Here is a 13,166-nt window from a genome sequence, read left to right on the forward strand (position 1 = left end):
ACTATAGATAATAATAATTTTTTATTGTGCCACATTGTTACAGTTATGAATTAGAACATAAAATTATATCATGTATTCAAAACAATATATAATCTATTTTGTTATTTTATAGAATATTTAAAAACCCAAAAATATAAACGAAGAAACTTCTCCTCTCGTAAAAACTCGGATATAACATCATCTTTTAGATGCTCCATTGCCATCCTAAAAACAAAAACAATAAAGAAAGAAAGATGCGGTTAACGTTCAGAATATGACAAAAGTATATAAATAGAGGAGATTCTACAAGAAAACCTTAGATTGAATTTACAAATACCCATAAAATGGGTTTTTTCTTAAGTTAAAAAAAAAAACAAAAATAGATCCTGAAAAAAAAACACAGCTTGGAGAAAACTAAACAACATCTTTTCTTGAAAAAACTTTAATGACTTAAAAACCAAACCCTGAAAAAATCCTAACGTTTATCTTTAAAAAACAAGATTGAAAGAAGAAAATGAAGAAGAAAACCTTAGATTGAATTCGCAAATACCCACAAAATGAGGGTGTCCTTCTTCTTTTTTTTGGGACTAAAAAAACAAGAACCCAAAGGAGATTCTGAAGAAAACGCTTGAGAACTAAACAATATCTTTTCTTGAATAAACCCTAACGACTTAGAAACCAAATCTGAAAAAAAAAGAAAAAAAAAAAGAAAAAAAGTTAAAACCTAAAGTCTTTCAACCAAAATGAAAAGAAAACCTAGATTGTGAGAATGAAGAAGCAAACCTAGATTGTGAGAAATCCTGAGTGAGCTAGAGAGAGTTTGTGAGAATGAAGAAGAAAACCTAGATTGTGAGAAATCCTGAGTGAGCTAGAGAGAGTTTGTGAGAATGAAGGTTGTGTGAGCTTTTGTAATACAGAAACTTCATTTTTTTATAACATTTCTCGTTGCTCTCTCTCTCCTCAATGCCTTGCTTGAGCATTGAACCAGTCACACATTGCATCTACAGTGCCTTCGCAGACCAATGCTACAAGAGCAAAGGCCATCTTTTCTTTTTCATTTTTTTGTGTTGGTTTTTCTTATTTACTATACATAATATAAACTTTAAATTAAATGTGTTAATTTTTCATTATTACTAACTTTTAAATTATAAAGCTATATTACATAAAAAAAAAAAATTTAGAAATGCATCCAATTTTGATTAACTGAAAGTAATTTTTTTTTTCCGAGAAATAATAAAGAAAGGGACAAAGGATAAAGTAAACAATGAACAGAAATGAAAAAACTAGAAAAGTACGGAAACGCCCCTTGTTTTTGCGGGTTCAAAACTTCCGAGCTATCGTTCCCCGATCGCAAATAATCGCCTGAAACCATCGCCGGCTTCAGAGAAACTCGACCGTTCCCGGAGAGATTGATTCGCCATGGCGAAATCGGAAAACTCGACGACTTCTAGTTTTTCGTCTTTCGCCAAGATTCAACCGTCCAACGATGCGGAGACCGATCCCGATTCGTACGCCCTCGAGAAATTCAAGCTCTACGAAACCAGAGCGGTAAGCATTAGCGATTTAGCGATTGAGACTTCTTAAATAGGTTTCTATTATTAATGAGGAGTCTGCCGCAAAATCTGTCGATTGTTTTTCCCTTATTGACCATTGCTTAGATACTCTCTCTCAAACATTATGTGTTGGAATGATTGGCATCCTTAAAAAAACCCTAGATTGAATTGCAGGAAGGTTGAATCTCTTTTCTGTTTTCTTATTGTTGTGTGTTTTTTTTTTTGGGCAGAGGTTTTATCTACTTGGGAGTGATAGGAATAAGAGATTCTTCAGAGTGCTAAAGATTGATCGTTCAGAGCCATCTGAGCTTAACATTAGTGAAGATCCGGTAGTGTATTCGCCTCAAGAAATTAAGAGTCTGCTTCAGCGTATCGCTGAAGGCAATCGTGCCACCGGGGGATTGGCTTTTGTGGCCAAAGTTTATGGAATTGCTGGTTAGTCATGGCAATCAGTGTTTGTCTCATTGTATCTTTAGATTTTGTTTCTACCAAGCTAAAGTTGGGTAAAAATTTTGCCATGTAGGCTGCGCTAGGTTTATGGAGTCATACTATCTAATTTTGGTGACAAAACGGCGGCAAATTGGATGCATATGTGGGCATGCGATATATGCTATTGATGAAAGTCAAATGATTAGTGTTCCACATGCAACTATTCAGTCTGATGTTGCGAATTCCAAAACTGAACTAAGGTCTGTTTCTGGGAGTTTTGATTTCCCTTTGAAGTTCGACTATGCTTCCATTAGCGAAGCTCGGTTCCTATTTCCAAAAAGTTATATTCTTACCGCACCTTTTATGATTTCAGAAGTTTATTCCTGTTTTGAGTTCTTTGTATTTGCTTTATTTGCAGGTACAAGAAGCTTCTGTCAAGTGTAGATTTGACAAAAGATTTCTTCTACAGTTACACTTATCCTATAATGCAGAGTTTACAGAAGAACGTTTTATCATCTGGTGAGGAAGGGGTGCCCTATGATAACATATTTGTATGGAATGCGTATCTGACGCAGCCTATTCGATCAAGGTGTAACAACACTATTTGGACACTAGCTCTAGTTCATGGGCATTTCAAGCAGGTACTTGTAGACTCTTGTGTCTTTACCCATATACTTCTACATTCGCCTCTAGTAGAGGTTAAAATAGTTATTACTATTTAGTGGTTTGCCCCATCATTCAGATAAGGCTATCGATATATGGAAGAGACTTCAGTGTAACTCTAGTCTCCAGGCGTTCTCGACATTTTGCAGGCACACGGTAAGACCTCATTATAATCAGGACACTCATGAATGAGAAACTCATACGCCGAATCTATTTAAAAAATTTAGGGTGAACATAGTAATGTGTGGCGTGAACTCTTGTAGACTCAGTTTGGATGCTTGTCTCTCTTTTTTTTTTCTGTAAATTTGAGTGCCTTCTCATTCTGTAAATTTTTTATTGCAGGTACTTGAAAAGGGGAGTCAATGATAGAGGAAGGGTTGCGAATGATGTTGAAACAGAACAACTTGTTTTTGATGAAGAAGCTGGATCATGCAAGGGAAAAATGACTTCAGTGGTCCAGATGCGAGGATCAATTCCACTCTTTTGGTCGCAAGAGGCCTCAAGATTTAGCCCTAAGCCTGATATTTTCTGTGAGAAACTAACGTAACATGCGCCTGTTATCTCTATTAGACCAAATTAACGCGTGTGTGATATTGATCTACTTGGCTTCTTATGGATGACTCCTGATAATTTTGTTTCCTTGTTTTTTGGCTTCAGTACAGAGGTATGATCCTACATACGAGTCAACCAAAATGCATTTTGAAGACCTGGTGAACCGATATGGGAATCCTATTATTGTGCTCAACTTAATCAAGGTTAGTTTTTTTATTTAATGTCTTTAAGCTAAAGATGGTTATGCCCTTTATACATACTGACACATTTCCATGGAAATATTCAGACAGTTGAGAAAAGACCTCGGGAAATGGTGCTTAGGCGTGAGTTTGCGAATGCAGTGGGTTATCTAAACTCAATTTTTCGTGAAGAAAATCATCTCAAATTTATCCACTGGGATTTCCACAAATTTGCAAAGAGGTAAAATATTGTGGATTTGATTTCCTGCCTTTTTTGACTTGAACACACATTGCTTTCTATTTTCGATGTTTTTTTTTGGTTTTAATGTCAATATCTTTTCGATGTTAAAGCAAGTCGGCGAATGTATTGGCTGTTTTGGGTGCTGTAGCAAGCGAAGCCCTTGATTTAACTGGATTTTACTTCAGTGGCAAGCCTAAAATTGTTAAGAAGAAAGCTAGTATACTTAGTCATGCTAGCACTGGAAGGTAAAGTTTTTGGGATGATATGGTCTGCAATTACTTATTTATCTCTAGTCAGAAACTTGGTTTGTTTTGTAAACTGCTGCATATAATTCTAAATACTGGAGCTATTAGTTACCTTATTCTGGTTTTAATGGAGAAAATTACTGCAGGGAACCTTCTCTGCGTGATCTAAGAGCTTACTCTGTGGAACTTTCAAGGGGTGAGAGTTCAAGTGATATACTTAGTGCTCTTGCTAACCGAGAGAAAGAGATGAAGCTAAGCCAACAAAAAAAAGACGATGGAACTGATTCGTCAGCTCCTCGTTACCAGAGTGGTGTTCTGCGTACTAATTGCATTGACTGCTTGGATCGAACAAACGTAGCACAATATGCATATGGTTTGGCTGCTTTAGGCCGGCAGCTGCACGCAATGGGGTTGAGTGATACATCTAAGATTGACCCCGACAGTAGCATAGCTGCTGCACTTATGGATATGTACCAGAGCATGGGCGATGCCCTTGCACAACAATATGGCGGCTCAGCTGCTCATAATACTGTAATAACGCCACTTATTACCTTTGACCAGTCAATTGTCCACTTCAGGACTTATTTGTTAACATCGTTGAATGGATTATAGGTTTTCCCGGAAAGGCAGGGGAAATGGAAGGCTACGACACAGTCCAGAGAGTTTCTCAAGTCCATCAAACGATACTACAGCAATACCTACACTGATGGCGAAAAGCAAGACGCAATAAATTTGTAATATACTTATCTTTCTTGCAAAAGTCACTTCTGTTTATTGTTAAGTTCGTGATCTTTCTAGTTTGCCAACGATGTAGCAATAGGATGAAGACATTAGGAGTTATAGATAGAGGCAATAGAACCCTGGCATTACCACTATCACCTTAGGCATCACTGATAATATCAACTACTAAGATATTGAATCCTCTAAGGAATTGTTGCTAAGCATTAGTTATTTTCGTTTTTATTGAGTCTCAAGTCCTAGTAGCTAATGAATTTTATTGCGAGCAGATTCTTGGGCTACTTTCAACCTCAGGAAGGGAAACCTGCGCTCTGGGAACTGGATTCTGATTATTATCTCCATGTGTCAGGGATTGGAGATGATATTTTCCCAGAAGGGGGGTAAGATTTACGTTTAATGAACCTAGTGCGTGTCAGATGATGGGTTTACTCTTCATTAGAATCAGATGCAAATATGGAGCCGGTGCCGTAACCAGTTTGGGAAATACCAAAGATACTAAACTCAACATCCCAACGAAGATCATAAGTTCTGGTTGCGTATGATTTCTAATTCTGGTGTATTGCAGGGTCCAGTCCATTGCTAAACCCATGAGTGGTATTGGAGTCAATCTTGCACCAGTGCCGGCTTTCAGAGAAGACTTCTCACGGAAGAAGCTGACGTCGTTTGACAAACTGATTGAGCAGACATGCAGTTCAATAAAGAACGTGAGGCTTTGTAACGAGACAGACCAAAGGCCAGGGGGCAGCACTGGAAGCACTGGTGTGGCTCCTGATGCGGCGTAATGATCCTCATTAAAATTTTCAATCATCTTTTTAGGCATTTGAATGGAATTTGGGAATGGCTAATAAACCTTGAACCTTGTTTCTTTACGTTTATTAGGACTTTTATCTCTTTAAGAAAGTAGAAAAATTAGTTTCTAGTTTAGAAAGAGCAGATATTGTAGTTCAAAGCAAACCATGACTTTTTCGAATGTTAGCTTAATTTTCTTGACTTTCTTATCTGCAGTGAGATTCAGCTCAAGAGCCCGAATTGGCTGTTTGGTTCAAGAAAGCCCGAAGAGAGTGGCTCTGCCACAAAATCTGGTGCAGAAGATAGTGAGAAAGGAGTGACCTCAAGTGCGAGAGTCAATGATTTCTGCAACTTGGACTGGCTTTCTGAGTCCAACGATCATCAAGAAGATACCTTCCAAAGGTACTGATTTCTCTTTTCTTCCATCTCTGAAATCTAAACATCCTTCGGAATGCATTTTTGAAAATTTTCCATTCTAAATATTACTGGCTGGCAAACTCATCATTGAATGATAAACCGCAACTTTTGACCGAAGCAATGGTCTAACCTCAACTACAAATTGTTGGTATTTTTAAAACTCAGATTTTGTCCCCAGTGCATCAAATCATTTGTTGCAGTTGTTTCATTTGATAGGTACCTATCGATTACAGCATCCAATGAAGCCAATGGGTGGTATGGTGGGACTCTCCTCGGTGACCAAGATGAAAACAGTGAAATTTACAAACATTACGCCGCGTTCTGTCAGGTTCAGATTCTTTATCTAACTGATATGTAATAAATTCTCCATAGATTTGATAGATAGCAGAAAAACAACTCAAAACTCTGTTTATTTTATGATCCGATTTGTACAGTGTCCAGCGATGGAACCGTTTGAGAACGATCATGAGTTAGAACAGAACTATGCAGAAGTTCTCCGTATGAACGCAGTCGATGTAATGGACATTGGAGATGCAGGAATGGAGATGGGAAAAGCTTTAAATGAATACGCTCAAATCGGTAGCAATCTCGGGATCATTCCAACACAATGCAAATACTTCGCGAGCGATCCTTGTTGGCTAGCCAGATGGCTCGTCGGAGATGATAAGGTCCCAAAAGTCATCTAATCACAAAACCAAAAATTTTCCCCCCAAAACATAACGTCTCACATCCGAGACACTAGTCTTTTTATTGTATGCTTGTGAATGTGTTTGATTCTGCATTTTGTGTAGGTATATATAAAAGGGACAAAACCACATTAATATTTTGTACCCCAAATAGAAAATATGTTGGTTTACGATACGGTTCACGTATAATGAAACAATATCGTATGTTTCAGAATGATTCGTCTTGTTGATGTCTGATTCAGCTATTTGTTCAGTCCGGTTTTCTTCTATGAGTTTTGCTGCAGCAGAGTCTCGTTTTGCCAGATTCGTTATACAAGAACCGGTATGTTCTGCTTTACATGAGATATTTGCTTTGAGCATTGTGAAAAAGAATTGGCTGGTTATGTATTTCACTAAAAAGAGTATTGAAAACAACATAACATGGGGGGAATACATGAGTCATATTCAACCCCAGAGGCAAAAACTAGTTTCCTTCGCTTCCCTCTACAAATTTCTCCTCTTGTGTTCTTTGATACACACTACTACAAATATAATCATGTTTATTATTTTTACATTATATACTTACAGTAGCATATCTGACTTGGCTGGTAATCTCTTGAAGAAATTTGCAGGTACTGAAGGCAATCTGCTCCTGAACCGCGGATGACGCAGCATGAACAGCCCGACTAGGACTGCGATCACTTGGAAAGGTGTGATATAAATAAACACAGCCCAGATCAATGAGAAGACGATAAACAAAGCAGTTCCTCTCGGGTCTCTCCAGCTAAGTAAGGCTTGAATCCTCTCTCCTTGTGTCGCCAGGTCGCCCACGACGGTCTGGACTCTGCCACCAACACTCCTAAGCCTGTCATACCTCATTCTCACAATGTCTGCTGGTCTGCTGGTCGGGAAAGAGTCAAACTCCTCGTCTAGCTCGTCTGGGTGAGCATTGTCTGCTTGGGACACACGAGCGTCCATGTGAGGCGGGTGTCTCGGTCTGTACCGGTAGTTCCACATGCCTATCACAAAGAGGTAGAGGAAGATGGTGGGTAAAATCAGTTCTGGGTAGCAGACAAGAATCAGGAACAGAACGTGAACCAGACACGTTGTGATCGGGTTTCTCCATGTGCAGATATCGTTGAACCACTTGCAGACCAGAGTGACCGAGGAGAGAAGCGACATGATTCTGCTGAAATTGGCTTTGCTTCTCCTCAGACTGAACATATGGTAGTCTACATCAAGCATGTACTCCACAACCTCTCGTCTAAGCGGTGGCTCCGACCTTGATAGTCTTGTTGCAACTATTTGCATCGCCTGATGCCTAAGCAAATCGATGTGCCTGACTGGTATCGGTTGAACATAATGCATTTTGGGCAACAATGGTCTTCCGTATTGTGCCATCATGTTAACAAAGGAGATACAGGTGTATCTCAGAGCTATCTGAAGCTCACCGTTCTTCTTTAGACCACCAGGCGTAAGAACCAGCAACGGGTAGTAATGAGTGTAAACCCGGTCTGTCTCCAGCGTAGATAGCCTGACTCTAATTTTCCCAATCCTCTGGTCCCTAGAATCACCACCATCGTTGACATGACCATTGTCAAAGACTCCAATTGTTATGACCGTGCAAGGATCATGAACTTCCCAAGTATATTGCTCGTTCCACCTAGGTGCAAGCGCGTCTAAAAGAGTCCTCGTTCTCACCCATTTGTTCCCATACTTGGCCACACAATAAGGATCAGTCATTCTCCCATCTTTACCTTTCATAGGCATCAAGTTCCTAGCACTGAGAATCCCAAGCTCAAGAAGCCCAATGCTAGGCTTCCTCAAATGCTTTGAAGAAGGTTGAAGATCGCTGCTGAAATGCGTAGACTCATCAAGAACATGGTACCCAGCTTCAATACAAACCCGAAGCAGAATCTTACTAGAGAACTTCTCTTTTTTCTTCTCAGTCTCTTCCTCCATAGACATTGAATGTCTCTGTAGATTAAACCACCGTGGATCAGGCATTTTCCCAGTCTCTTGCCTCACTGGAACATCCCTCAGGTGTATAAACGCCCTCCCCAATATCTCATCTTTCCCCGGACCGATCCTATCATCAACAGAAACAATCACCATGTCCTCAAACGGCTCAGACACAACGAACATAAGCTCCTCTTGCCACTGAGGATTCATCGTCCGCATTTGAGGCGTCCTCGTCGCTCTCATCTGATTCCCCGCCTGAATCTTCACGATTGCATCAGGTACTCTCCCTTTATCAGAGGGAACAAGATCCTGAGCTTCGATTACATGAATTCTGAGGTAATACAGCTTCGGCGAGAAGTAAACTTTGGACCGAGTGTTGGAGAGGTTGGAATGGCTCACGCGGTGCGCGTCGGAGTGCCAAGCGTCAGGGAAAGACTCGTCGGCTTGAGTTCCCATCCAAACGGCAAGCATTATCTCTCCTCTGTTCGTCTTCATCCCTTTCTTGTCCTCTAGCCTGTACCACTGTGGAGCGAGAGGACTATCCGGAGGAACTCTGAGAGGAACTTCAGTGAGATCGATATGGACTCTTCCGACGAAATCGTCTTTGGTCAAGAGATCTTTGTCTTTGACAGTGACTTCAAGCAGATTCGATTGTAATCTCTCTTTGGAGAAGGCGAAGATCTGTTTCCAGCTCGGATTCTGATTCTTCTCCAAATGTTTCGTCAAGCCTTTGTAGTTACCAAGCTTCACTTCCACATAAGGATCTAAGCTACCGGAGACATCCATCACCGGGAGATCTCGAGCCTTGACGACGCTCACGTAGAGGTAATGCATCTGCTCCACGAGGTCGTATGTGCTCGAGGTTTTGTCTCCGCTGCTCCGGTAATAGTAGGATTGTCGCCTCCGAGCTGCTAATGGAGGACTGGTTTCGATTAGCTGAAACTCTGGATTCTGCCTCGGAACTTGCATCTGCAATACCGCCGCAGGCGGTGGTCCCGGAGCTCTCATGAAATCTGACCTAAACTCCGGTTGATTAGGAGGAAGATGAGAAGGCTTTGATTGATGCGGTGGTGGAGCTCCGGCGTGCGCGCCGATCGAATGGAAAGTTCTCGAGTCTTTCTCTTTCTTCTTCGTCGGCTTCATCGTCTCCACGTAACTCTCTTGCTCGAATTGCTGGAAAGGGTTTTGAGCTTGATTTTGAAATTCCTGAGTTTCGAATTTCTTCTCCTCTTTGGTCTCTTTCTCGGCAAACTCACCAGGCTGAGGAATCGAGGAGGCGAAATCTGAGCCGTCGATAGGAGCGGCGAAGATTCTAAGAGCGATGTCGCCTTTGATGTGAGAGAACAAACCGCGCTTGTCGAGTGGATATCTCTGTACGTCGGCTTCGGATTCCGATAACGGAACAGAGGCGCCGGAGATTTTAACACGGCCGAGAAACTTCCCGGGTTGATTATCTCGACGGTCATCGTAGACGGTGACGTCGATAGTCTTGTTGGTCAAACGTCTAAAGTCGCCGACGTTGAAAACTAACTTCTCGTTCCACTGAGGGTTTAGATCCTTTAAACGCGTTTGCGTTCTCTGCCGCTGCTCGTCGAATTCAACCTCAACGAATGGACTCGCGGAGCCTTGCCCGTCCTTAGGCATCAAATCGCTCGCGTCCACGATTTCAACTACCAGTTTGCTCATATCGGAAAATTTATAATTCTTTTTGAGAGAAAAAAAATTAGAATTCTTTAAAACGGTAAAGAGAGAGAGAGAGAAAGAAAACGTCCGGCGAAGAACACTCGGTGGGAGAGGTGATTTAAGTAAATAAAAGAAAGATGGAATTATGAAGAGAGAAGAAGAAGAAAGATGAAACAAATTATCATCTTCATCTCTTTGTTTTTTGGTTTCGAAGAGTGTGAAGACATAAAACAAAAACAGATGATGTGTTAAAGATGAGTAAAACTCGGCGAAGAGAGAGAGAAGGCAAGAGGAAGACGTCATTTTAGTCAATTTTTTCGATTTCTCCCAAATTTACCTTTTTATTATTACTATTACTTTATACAATTATATATATATATATATATATATACCATAGAAACGGACAGAGAGTCTATAAAATTATCAAGTTGGATATTCCAAAGATTTATAAGAGTTGAATATTCTTGATTATTACTCCAACCTTTTGAATCATTAGGTTTTATCTTTCGAATATTGTCCTCGTCGGTGATTCACCAAATATTCGTACGTACTATTCTATTCGCGTCTTCGCGGGACATAGTTTTCCGACATGGTAGTTGATGAAAAATTAAATAACCTTTTGATAATTTACTTACAATGATTTTATATAGAATAGATAATTTACTTACAATGATTTTATATAGAATAAAATTGTACGATTAATAAGAAGAATTGTGTAAAGGAAAAAAGAGAATTGGGTGAGTGAGGTGTAGGCCCATAAAAGACGTACCATCGTTGTCTATGGGGACGAATGTGGTGGTGTCCATTTGTGCTTTGTTTGCTAATGCTAACATAATTAGAAAGTGGACTAATTTCGATTCTTTATCTTAATTATTAAAATAGTTTATAACGACAGCAAAAAATACTCCGATTATTTCTATGTTAAATCGATTGATACCACCATGTGTTCTTAATATAGGCAATCATATCAAATGACAAATACTATGAAATTACAAAACTTAAAGTATTTCGATTCATACACTTTAAAACGTTTTTCATGACAGTATGTAAAAAAGGAAAAAGTTAAACAAATTTAATGCTTTGGTTAATTAATGATATTAAATTTGAAAGTATTTAATGTCGGCGACGATAATTTCTAGACAGAGTTTTTGTTTTAAGATAGAAGTCGCATTGTTTATGTACGGTTTAAATCAATGTTAATAGCCAACACTTCAATTCAAGTTTATACATTAACTTAATATATATCCAAATTTATTGTCACTCAATGAATTTATTGTTTAGTTTCATAAATCAAATCAAAGATTATGTTGTTTGATGGTTAAATCGAAAATTCTAAACTCTCTTAGTATATTATTAAAGAAGAAAAAGTCTTCACCGTAAACCATTTAGATGAAGTGAAGTGGGGTTAGGCCAGCTTTAGAGACGAGAAAAATTGTTCTCATTCCATTCAGGAATTTGAAAGCGTTGAATTTTAATTGTAAATTTCTTCCATGAAAGAAAGAAGAATATATAAACTTTTATTGATTAGATCTCTCGTTTTCAATGAAATCGGTGTTACCCCATCATGAATACTACAGTACATCTTATCATGTCCTTGCCCTAAAAAGCAACCTATTTTGTTGTATCAGTAATTCAGTATAATCACCCAGGTTACGCATTTTCATTGAAAACAAAAATCCGACACTAGCTAGCTTTGATAATCACTGGAGTTTCTTATGTATAAAATTATTTTATTTCTAAATATTATCGTATTCAGATTTATACTTAGATGGATTGACTAGTGCTTGCATGTACAACCATTCAGAAACTTCAATACTTTAACCCAAGTATAGATATATTTGACACGCACATTAAAAATAAAAACATAAAATAGACCGATTGTGTATTTCAACAAAAACTCTTTGTCATTAATTAAAGTAGGCGTTCCACGGACAAGCGTTGATTGTTAGACCATCTTCAATGTAAATCTCCATTTTTTTTTTTCAAAATGGAGTAATTTCAAAATAGAATTGTATTTTGCTCCAATATATGATTTCATTTTTTACTCCAAAAAAGAATATTCCTAATATATTCTATTTTTCTTTTACTTTTAATAACCTATAACTTTTAGAAGTTACAAAATAACCCATTTATTTTTATTTTATCTAAAATATTTATAATTTACGAATTTAATAAAATTAAAATATTTATCAAATAAAAAATTACATAAAATCATAAAAACATAAGAAATTTAAGGCTATGTTTTATTTTTGATTTGTAGAGGAATTGTATTCCTACTTTTTGAATAGTAATATTTTTGTTTTTTTATTGATGTAATTCAGTCAAGCCAAACTTATGATACAAGAAGATCCAAAGTTCAAAACAGGTTGGAAATTTGAACATGTTTGAAATATTATTAAAAACTTTGAAAAGTTTAAAGATGGTGCCGATCCTAAACGCATATTAATCCCACTCGTGCCGAGTATACATCGTTCGAGTCTGGAAATTCCATTGATTCTCCTACACAAGCATCTCCAGGTTTGTTTTCATTTTCTTTAAACTTAGATGATACCGACGAGCTTACTAGCGGATCTCCCTCTCCACGACCAATGGGAATCAAGAAATCCAAAAATAAAAGAAAACTTGTTGATCAAACAACATCAGTTATCAACACTTTAGAAGAAGGAAATAAACAACTTTTGGAGCAATTAAAGAAGACAAATGCACAAAGACAAGATCATCTGGAGATTCAACAGAAAACTATGCTTTGAAAGAGCTAAAGATGGAAAACAAAATGTTATTTTATGACATGCGTTCCATATCAGATCCAAATATTCGTGCATATGTTCAAGACAAACAAACAAAAATTTTACAAAAGCGGAATGCTCAACAACAAAATCAAGAATTTCTTCCTCCATCAACTTCGTTTGGCAATATTTTAATGATATCGGTGGATCAGGAAGCGATTTAGCAGAATATTAAATTTTTTGTATTTGTTGTGTTAAACTTTTATGTTTATATTTGATTTTATCACTTGTTGTGTATTTTTCAGTTTATTTTAAGTTGTAATATTTTGAAATAAAAATTTTAGT

At 38.1% G+C, this 13,166-nt stretch overlaps 2 protein-coding genes across 2 annotated transcripts; one reads left to right on the plus strand and one right to left on the minus strand.

The window, feature by feature from the left end:
• The first annotated feature begins 1,274 nt into the window (after positions 1 to 1,274).
• On the plus strand, positions 1,275 to 6,688 carry LOC18992686 (phosphoinositide phosphatase SAC1). Its single transcript, XM_006416117.2, has 16 exons — positions 1,275 to 1,527; positions 1,763 to 1,967; positions 2,056 to 2,221; positions 2,380 to 2,602; positions 2,704 to 2,780; positions 2,967 to 3,154; positions 3,282 to 3,379; positions 3,463 to 3,596; positions 3,707 to 3,841; positions 3,988 to 4,372; positions 4,454 to 4,575; positions 4,849 to 4,959; positions 5,145 to 5,357; positions 5,585 to 5,770; positions 6,002 to 6,113; positions 6,220 to 6,688. Exons 1-16 carry the CDS (start codon positions 1,399 to 1,401, stop codon positions 6,469 to 6,471), a joined length of 2,736 nt encoding a protein of 911 aa, XP_006416180.1. The 5' UTR covers positions 1,275 to 1,398; the 3' UTR covers positions 6,472 to 6,688.
• Positions 6,689 to 6,830: 142 nt separating this feature from the next.
• On the minus strand, positions 6,831 to 10,307 carry LOC18992687 (FT-interacting protein 1). The gene has a single exon (XM_006416118.2). It carries the CDS (start codon positions 10,096 to 10,098, stop codon positions 7,033 to 7,035), a length of 3,066 nt encoding a protein of 1,021 aa, XP_006416181.2. The 5' UTR covers positions 10,099 to 10,307; the 3' UTR covers positions 6,831 to 7,032.
• Between the last annotated feature and the right edge of the window lie 2,859 nt (positions 10,308 to 13,166).

Source organism: Eutrema salsugineum, unplaced genomic scaffold (assembly GCF_000478725.1).
Source record: "Eutrema salsugineum unplaced genomic scaffold, Eutsalg1_0 scaffold_5, whole genome shotgun sequence".
NCBI classification, from domain to species: Eukaryota; Viridiplantae; Streptophyta; class Magnoliopsida; order Brassicales; family Brassicaceae; genus Eutrema; species Eutrema salsugineum.

Bases quoted from the DNA above. Each gene is read 5' to 3' on its own strand.
- LOC18992686 (XM_006416117.2), top strand. From the start codon at position 1,399: ATGGCGAAATCGGAAAACTCGACGACTTCTAGTTTTTCGTCTTTCGCC. The intron at 1,968-2,055 runs GTTAGTCATGGC...TTTGCCATGTAG, and splicing joins CAAAGTTTATGGAATTGCTG to GCTGCGCTAGGTTTATGGAG. The intron at 3,155-3,281 runs GTGAGAAACTAA...TTTTGGCTTCAG, and splicing joins CCCTAAGCCTGATATTTTCT to TACAGAGGTATGATCCTACA.
- LOC18992687 (XM_006416118.2), bottom strand. From the start codon at position 10,098: ATGAGCAAACTGGTAGTTGAAATCGTGGACGCGAGCGATTTGATGCCT.